General features: G+C 42.7%; 1 protein-coding gene across 1 annotated transcript; it reads left to right on the forward strand.

Annotated features, from left to right (window-relative positions):
* The first annotated feature begins 4,184 nt into the window (after window positions 1-4,184).
* LOC106675277 (tripartite motif-containing protein 16-like) lies at window positions 4,185-6,723 on the forward strand. Its single transcript, XM_076880881.1, has one exon. It carries the CDS (start codon window positions 4,244-4,246, stop codon window positions 5,915-5,917), a length of 1,674 nt encoding a protein of 557 aa, XP_076736996.1. The 5' UTR covers window positions 4,185-4,243; the 3' UTR covers window positions 5,918-6,723.
* Window positions 6,724-9,294: the final 2,571 nt, after the last annotated feature.

Genomic DNA, 9,294 nt, shown 5'->3' on the forward strand with positions numbered 1-9,294 from the left:
ACGTTGAACTTGGTAATGTAGCGAGCTCTAACGTCAGCTTGAGGTTTTTTGGACCAACTTCATTGGTACGAGACTGAATCTGATCTCCGTGGAGGAATGTAGAAACTGCGCTTCATTAAAGCAGCGGAAACCCAGACTTTAATGAGTCGAGTTTATTTTAGCAGCGTCTTGGAGTAGACTCTACTACACTCAGAATCCGTTTAAAGGAAGCTTATTTATTCTCAACCAGGATGAGACGAACTCTGACTTTGAATCTCTGTCTTCCCACACATCTCCTGTCTGAGCCTCGCACCGAGCTTTCTGCTTCAGTATGTGGGAGTTTGTAGGAGAGCAGATAATATTATGCAACCAGAACTGGCTGCAACACCCCGTACGAGGAAAACTGAAGCATGTAGGTGTTTTTTTCCTTTTCTCTGAGCTTCATTGATAAAACTAATGAATTAAATCTAAGCTGTGCAGCAGGTCCGTGCTGCTGCTCATCAGTGCTCTGCACATGTGGATGGTTTTCTTCCTGCCTGATGCTCCGACATGAAAGAGTCAGATTTTATGGGCTTTCTATTTTTACAACCTGCTGGAAATGAAAGGTGCAGCGTGAAAGTGTGTGTAGAGTTTGATGTGTGTTTGTAGTAGCCTGATAACGTACCGCCAGCCGACACAACAACAGGCAGACGACTGCAAAATCCCAAACAAAGAGAGCAAAAACAGCTGAAGAGTGAAAAAAATGAACCAGAAAGACCAAAGATGGGAAAGAAGAAAAGACGAAGGGAGGAAAGTGGCAGAGGGGAAGAGGAAACAGAAGAGGCAGAAATGGAAGGAAGGAAAACATTGATTAGGATACAAAAGAAAGATGAAGGAAAGAAAAACAATTCAAAGAGGAGAAACAAATGAAATATAGGGAAGGACAAGTGAGGAAGGAAATAAAGCAAAGAGAAAAACACATGAAGACAAGCTAAGTAAATGAAGGTGGAAGCAGGAATGATGGAAACACCGAAGACAAAGGAAAGTGGAATAAGATGAAGAAACAAAAGTACATTAATGTGAAGGATAAAAAGAAACAAAAGAGGAAAGAAGAAAAATAAAGTAAATAAGGACAAAGAGGTTATAAAACAGAATAGGATGCAAAGTAAGGAAAAGGTAAATAAAAGAAAGCAAATGAAAAGCCGTGGAGGCTTCAGCTGAGACTGAAGAAGTCATCTATCCATCTTCTGCTTATCCACTCTGGAGTCAGAACACCAGCCCAACATAGTGCTATAATTTGTATCCAGATAATTAAAGTAACTAATTAATCTCCTTAAGACTGAATTCTGTGATATTTACATGACAAATTAAAGTTGGAGATCTACTAAAAGACAGAGTTAAACTCAGGCTCCATCCTATGATTTAATGATTTATATTACAGGGGCCTGTTTTTCTGTCCCCAAAGGGTGACAACATAGAAACGTCCCCACTAAAATAGTAATACGGCTAAATGCACACACATGTACCCCTAGGAAAAAGTGTGTGTGTGTGTACCATGTTTACATACCTGTGTGGGGACCAAGAATTGGAAGTTTACCATACTTGTGGGGACCAACAGCCCTTATGGGCACAGAAAATAGGTTAGACCAGTGTTTCCCAACCTTTTGGAGCCACGGCACATATTTCACATTAGAAAAATCAAACAGCGCACCACCAAACAAAAATGTCTCAAAAAGCATTTTGATCATTTATCTTAGTAAAATAGGCTCAGTTTGTCCCAGTATACCTTTTTGCTTTCTTCTGACCATCACTCATGACGGCCTTCATGTGGGCTGGAATTTTCTCCAGGACCCAGACTGACTGCTTTTTCTCTTCAAATATTTATCTATTGCTATTATGTGCTGTGTTCTGACAGCATGACTATTATGTAATATCTTCTTCTGTTTGACAACCAACTTAATTAGAACAGGTGGTTGTACCGCCCTCTAGTGGAAGAGAATGTAATTGTTCTGCCTGTTACTCACTGCGGTCACTTGGAGTACTAATCAGGTGAAACCAGATAATCTTCTACGGCACACCTGTGTGCCACGGCACCGTTTTTGGGAAGCACTGGGCTAGTGTTAGGATAAACATCTAGGGAAGGATATGAAAACATGACTCTCTCTCTCTCTCTCTCTCTCTCTGTGTGTGTGTGTGTGTGTGTGTGTGTGTGTGTGTGTGTGCGCGCGCGCTGCATCTCCTACAAACCCTCACCGTTTAATGAGTCCCAGCCGGATGTTTTGATGTTGAGTTTTACTGTCTGCGAGTCTGAGAGCTTTTCCCTGACTTTATTAGGTGTTTTAATCCCTCATACACACACACACACACACACACACACACACACACACACACACACACACACACACACACACACACACATTCTCTTTTAATAGGAAGCTATAGATATCAGAGCAGGCTGCTGTGTGTGTGTGTGTGTGTGTGTGTGTGTGTGTGTGTGTGTGTGTGTGTGTGTGTGTGTGTGTGTGTATCCCATATTTTATTTTTGTAGCTTGCACTGAGGGCTGATTGATTATGTATGTTCTGCCTGCAGCACTGCGGTGTGTTTGTTGACCTTCTTGTAAGCGACACACACAGGGAAGCACGAACTGTAGCACGTTATAGGTGAATAACACCAGCGCAGTCTCTAATGCAGCTCAGGCAGCTTTGCAACTCAGCGCCATCACTGTTGTGAGGTGTTCCGGTTATTTTGTCCACCCCATCCTCATATAAAAATAGAGAGAGAGAGGATGGCATTTGTGCTTTCAGTGAGATGAAACAATAATAGCTTACAGACATGAACACACACGTGCATCTATGCTTGTGGACCTTCTGTGACATGATGCGTAATCCACACAGCTGTGAAGGTAAGTCATACCTTAAGAAAACAGTGATTTGAGGTTAAGGGGATTCCTCTGAAGTGGTGCAAAAGTGTGAAAAAGGTCAGAAAGAAGTTGTTTAATGTTTGTGTACATGGACATGTCTGGGGATAAATGTATGCTCACCACCTCAATGAACTCAAGCAACAAGGAGCAAAAGTCCTTACTGATGCGAGACCAGTGAAGTCATACAGGAAACAATTACTTCAACTTATTTGTGTGTTTGTTTGCTGTTGTGAAACTGTAAGTAAAGAGTGGAAGGTGGATCTAGCTGAGAATCTGCACGTTTTCTGAGCAATGTCTTGTGATTGACATGTCATTAGCTAAAAACTATAAACTAGTTACCACTCTTTCCTGATGCCTGAGTGTAATATACAAAGAGAACCTAATATTTTGTTCAATATGACAACAAACCATTGAGCGGTGAACACATCAGAAAAATGCTTGCTTGATCTTGTCACATGGTCATTGGTCATTTTACCATACACTCCTTTTTGACTTGACCAGTAGTCTTTTCACAATCACAAGGGTATTTTGCAATGACCCTGGTGAAGGCCACAAGGGGAAATGTGTTGGTCACGCATTAAAACTGGTTCCTAATACTTTAAGTTTCACTGGAGTCTTCATGTCATTAGATCTTTGTCTTCGCCATGAACCTTGAAAGTTGTTCCAGAAAGGTTTGTTGCTATTTTAATGTAAAGAACATGGTTATTTCTGTTGCAGCAGCTGTTATAAATCCAAAACTAAAATGCAAGATTCTTTTGACTAATTAACTTTTTGCAGGAATATCTGTAATTATATGTGCAGACTCTGCTGACTGTTCAAAGCAATGCAGTGGCATTTATCTAGTTCTCATCCTGTTACAGCAACATCGATTACTGCCTATAAAAGCAATAAATAAATAAAAGCAACCAGCATATGTTTGCTAACCTAACCCTGCTCTCCACATATGCTTTGATTAGGTCAGCAGCCTCTGCTGTTCTGACAGTTATTGTTACCTGAGACGTTTCTGTCCAGTGTTCATTAAAGCTGGATTTTTAAAAATTATTTATATAGAAGAAGCAGTAAATAAAAAGGGTTAAACACACAGTTTCACTCTCTAACTGCTCCTCTTCCTGGAGTGAAGCACAGCCTGATAACCCTCCCTCTTCTTCCTGCTCTTAAACACAGCACCTCCTCTCTGTCCACGTGTTTCCTCGTTCCCTCCCCCTCAGATCTGCAGTTTGAAGATGGGTGTAACCAACATGTGGTGACGTGTAAGAGCTGACAGGCTCCATTCACTGCAGAAACATGTTGTTGAGATCAGAGCTCAGACTAGTTCCAGTTATAAGGAAGTGAAACTCACACAGTCACTGACACTGAGAGGAGAAATGGCACAGAAAGGAGTTCAGCTGGACCGAGAAACCTTCTCTTGTTCCATCTGTTTGGATCTACTGAAGGATCCGGTGACTACAGCCTGTGGACACAGCTACTGCAGGAACTGTATTAAAAGTTTCTGGGATGAAGAGGACAGGAAGGGAATCCACAGCTGCCCTCAGTGCAGGAAGACTTTCACACCGAGGCCTGTCCTGGAGAAAAACGTCATGTTTGCAGCTTTAGTGGAGCAGCTGAAGAAGACTGGACTCCAAGCTGCTCCAGCTGATCACTGCTATGCTGGACCTGAAGATGTGGCCTGTGATGTCTGCACTGGGAGGAAGCTGAAAGCCATCAAGTCCTGTTTAGTCTGTCTGGCCTCTTACTGTGAGAAACACCTCCAACCTCACTATGATGCAGCTCCGTTAAAGAAACACAAGCTGGTGGCCCCCTCCAAGAAGCTCCAGGAGAACATCTGCTCTCGTCATGATGAGGTGATGAAGATTTTCTGTCGTACTGATCAGCAGAGTATCTGTTATCTCTGCACAATGGATGAACATAAAGGCCATGAAACAGTCCCAGCTGCAGCAGAAAGGACTGAGAAGCAGAAGGAGCTCGAGGTGAGACGACTAAACATCCAGCAGAGAATCCAGGAGCGAGAGAAAGATGTGAAGCTGCTTCAACAGGAGGTGGAGGCCATCAATGGCTCTGCTGATAAAGCAGTGGAGGACAGTGAGAAGATGTTCACTGAGCTGATCCGTCTCCTCCAGAAAAGAAGCTCTGATGTGAAGCAGCAGGTCAGATCCCAGCAGGAAACTGAAGTGAGTCGAGTCAAAGAGCTTCAGGAGAAGCTGGAGCAGGAGATCGCTGAGCTGAAGAGGAAAGACGGCGAGCTGGAGCAGCTCTCACACACAGAGGATCACAACCAGTTTCTACACAACTACCCCTCACTGTCAGCACTCAGTGAGTCTACACACTCATCCAGCATCAGTATTCGTCCTCTGAGCTACTTTGAGGATGTGACAGCAGCTGTGTCAGAGACCAGAGATAAACTACAGGACATTCTGAGAGAGGAATGGACAAACATCTCACTGACAGTCACTGAAGAGGATGTTTTACTGTCACCAGCAGAGCCAAAGACCAGAGCTGGATTCTTAAAATATTCACATGAAATCACACTGGATCCAAAGACAGCACACAGACGTCTGTTATTATCTGAAGAGAACAGAAAAGTAACATTTATGAAGCAACAACAGTCTTATTCTGATCATCCAGACAGATTCACTGATTATTCTCAGGTCCTGAGTAGAGAGAGTCTGACTGGACGTTGTTACTGGGAGGTGGAGTGGAGAGGGGGAGGAGTTGGTGTTGCAGTCGCATACAAGAATATCAGCAGAGCAGGGAGGGGCGATGAATGTTTATTTGAATTCAATGACAAATCTTGGTCATTAGATTGTTACACAAACAGTTACATATTTTGGCACAACAAAGTCCACACTGACCTCTCAGGTCCTCGGTCCTCCAGAGTAGGAGTGTACCTGGATCACAGAGCAGGTATTCTGTCTTTCTACAGCGTCTCTGAAACCATGACTCTCCTCCACAGAGTCCAGACCACATTCACTCAGCCGCTCTATGCTGGACTTTGGCTTTGGTTAAATGGAGACACTGCAGAGTTGGTTAAAGTCAAATAGAGAAGACAGGTTCATGTTGATCCCTGACCATTATATGTACTTGTGTAGTTTCTAAATGAGGCTTTACATTTTAGAAGCTGAGAAGTTCAGTGGTCCATTGATGTGTGAAAATAATATTGCACTGATTCAAACTGTACTTACATTTATATACCTTACATCAATATAAATCTGAATGTGTTCTTATGGCTGATAATCATGTGAGTTTAAATGATACTACTCTTCATATTCAGCATGTTTGAAATCTGTCATCAGTCTGTATGAGTGAATCACAGGGGTTAGAAGTTTGTAGGTCACGATGCAGGTCTCACACTATACGGCCCGATGCTCTAATGCGACCTGAGTGCTCACACTGTGCGTCCATAACATGAAGCCTATAACACAAAATCTGTCTCAGCACAGTGCAGTCCATCACCAGTGTTCGGTCCTCCAGCACCAGCTGGACTGGTTAAAACAGCAGAACACAGGATCCATCAGACAAGCGACTCAGAATGAGTTGGACAATGCTGCGGTCGAGGTACTGCAACTACATGACTTGGATGTGTGTGAAAAAGTACTCTGGAAACCTTCAGAGATACCCGACTCTTGAACGATGGGGGATTATGAAAAGATTGTAGTGACTTAAATGTGCCTGATGGAGTTAGTAAGGGTGCCGCTGTGCCTCGAGCTGATGACAGCACCATAGAAACGGATGTGTTAGTGGAGGAGGTTTGGACACACGTCTGCTTTAATGTGTTTTGCTATTAAAAGATGACAGAATGTTTTATTTACACTAATAGTTGTTAATAAATAGGATTTGCTGAATCAAATTATGTTCTGATATTGTTTTTGTATCATCGTTACATAACATCAATTTCCACATTGTACACATGCAGTTATAGTGATGACAGACACATTAGTAACGATAATGTGAGACACTTACTGACATGTACAGATGGATTTTCTAAGTATGCATGCAGGTGTCTTCAAACCAAGGCAGGAACATCTGTTGCATCTGCTTTTGAGGATGTTCTGAGTGAAGGACGTGTACCTGTTAAACTTCCAACAGATGAAGGCGAGGAGTTTAATAATAAACATTTGCATCAGCTGATGGTTCAGTTTAACATCACACATTTCTCTGCATAAAGCCAGATTGAACCAAGTGTTGTGGAGCATTTTAACAAAAGCTTTAAGGGCCGTATGTGAAAATGCTTCACATCTGTTAACTTATGAAGACATGTAAACGTGGTCCAGGACCTTGTGCTGTCAAGGCCAAGCAGCCGGTGTAAAGAGGTTGGAGCCAAAAGCTGATTCAGTACATGTTTGTTTGATTTGAAGGAAAACTTTATTTATCGCACGGATCAGAAAGGCTGAGGTGAGACGTGGAGGAAATTCCACAGAGCAGGACTCACTGTAACAGAGGGAGAAGGTGAGTTATTTCTAGATGAGGTTAAAGGTGAGTACGATGTGAGGTGAGTGAAAGGAGATTTTGCCTCCTTGTATTACAGGCTGAAGCAAAGCTACAGAGACGGGAGTTTCTCTGGGTGTGTGGTGGAGTAAAGAGAAGAACAACATGTCTGACCTTTTCTTTTTTAGAGCAGAGGTGTGTTGTGGCAGGCAGGAGGGCAGGCAGGTGACTTTTCAGATTTACTCTGGGAAGCCGAGAGAAGAGCAGCAGCAGCAAGCAGGTTTCCAGCAGGCAGTGAACAGATGAAGAGGATCAGCATCAAAATACCCCCTCAGAGGTGAACAAAGATAATCTTTGGAGGACATTTCTACCAGCTATTTTTGTGTGAAGCTAACTGAACGGATTGTGCTACAGGTATGTAATAATAAAATAATATTATTAGATGGGAATACAAACTTTATTTTTGATGGCCCATATCTATGGGACTGATTTGTGCTAATAACGCCCATTGTATGGACTGATAACAGCCGAAGCAGGTGAATAAAGTCACCCAGTAGCTAGCTGTGCCATTACCCAGCATACATCACTCCCTCCATATGCAATAAACGATACAAAAGTAACAGCCTATAATTAATGTATCTGCTGTATCTGCTGTTTCTCAGGTAGTTGTTTACATTATATAATTTATTGTGTTTTGTATAGGTCACTACAATGTGATTTTGGAAATGTATAAATATACGAACAACAGGCTCTTCCGCGGCAATCTCTTGTCGTCAATAAGCAACGTTTAGGGAGCTCTATAGTATTCAATGAGAGGACCCTGCACGTCAATTCCCGACGCCAGGGGGTACCCTGCGCGTCGATAAGTGAAGCAGAGGGAGCCTGACCATGCGTCACACGTTTGACGAGTTGGGAGTGAGAACGTGTTGATAACTCACAGGAAAACAACCAGGGGGGGAAACAGGTTGACATATGGAGGTATTACAGACAGACCAGTAACAGGCAGAAAAAGGGGAGGGGTTACCAGTCTCTGATGTATTCCAGAAAGAGGATTGATTTGAAGCAGACACTGTATTTAACCTTTTTAATATTGACAACACACAATATAAAAACACGAGTGATGAGTTACATGTACCACACCAGCATCAACAAAACCCTGTTAACATCTGTCCAAAAGATTCAAATGTAAAATGACTTTATTTGCAGATCTGGCAGGTTAAGAAACAGCACATCAATTACCTCTAAGCAGCAACAATGTAGACAAAAAGTGGAAACTAGAAAAAAAAAAGTTTTTAACCAAGTGTCCTTCAATCATTTCTGTCTGTTTCAGTTCAATGAACTCTGCAGTGTCACTGTCATAATAAAAGAACCGAAGTCCAGCATAGAGCGGCTGAGTGAATGTGGTCTGGACTCTGTGGAGGAGAGTCATGGTTTCAGAGATGTTTTTTCACTGTTGTTGCTTTTCTGTTCCCCTCAGATAATAACAGATGTGTGTTTGCTGTGTTTGGATCCAGTGTGATTTCATGTGAATATTTTAAGAATCCAGCTCTGGTCTTTGGCTCTGCTGGTGACAGTAAAACATCCTCTTCAGCAACTCTTGATGAGATGTCTGTCACTTTCTCTTGTATATCTGAAACCATGCAAATGTTCTCCTGGAGCTTCTTGGAGGGGGCCACCAGCTTGTGTTTCTTTAACGGAGCTGCATCATAGTGAGGTTGGAGGTGTTTCTCACAGTAAGAGGCTGGACAAGATAAACAGGACTTGATGGCTTTCAGCTTCCTCCCAGTGCAGACATCACAGGCCACATCTTCAGGTCCAGCATAGCAGTGATCAGCTGGAGCAGCTTGGAGTCCAGTCTTCTTCAGCTGCTCCACTAAAGCTGCTAACATGGTGTTTTTCTCCAGGACAGGCCTCGGTGTGAAAGTCTTCCTGCACTGAGGGCAGCTGTGGATTCCCTTCCTGTCCTCTTCATCAAAGTGGGTTTTAATACAGT

Source organism: Maylandia zebra, linkage group LG3 (genome assembly GCF_041146795.1).
Source record: "Maylandia zebra isolate NMK-2024a linkage group LG3, Mzebra_GT3a, whole genome shotgun sequence".
Classification (NCBI taxonomy): domain Eukaryota; kingdom Metazoa; phylum Chordata; class Actinopteri; order Cichliformes; family Cichlidae; genus Maylandia; species Maylandia zebra.

Excerpts from the sequence above, each read along its gene's own strand:
- LOC106675277 (XM_076880881.1), top strand. The coding sequence starts at position 4,244 with ATGGCACAGAAAGGAGTTCAGCTGGACCGAGAAACCTTCTCTTGTTCC.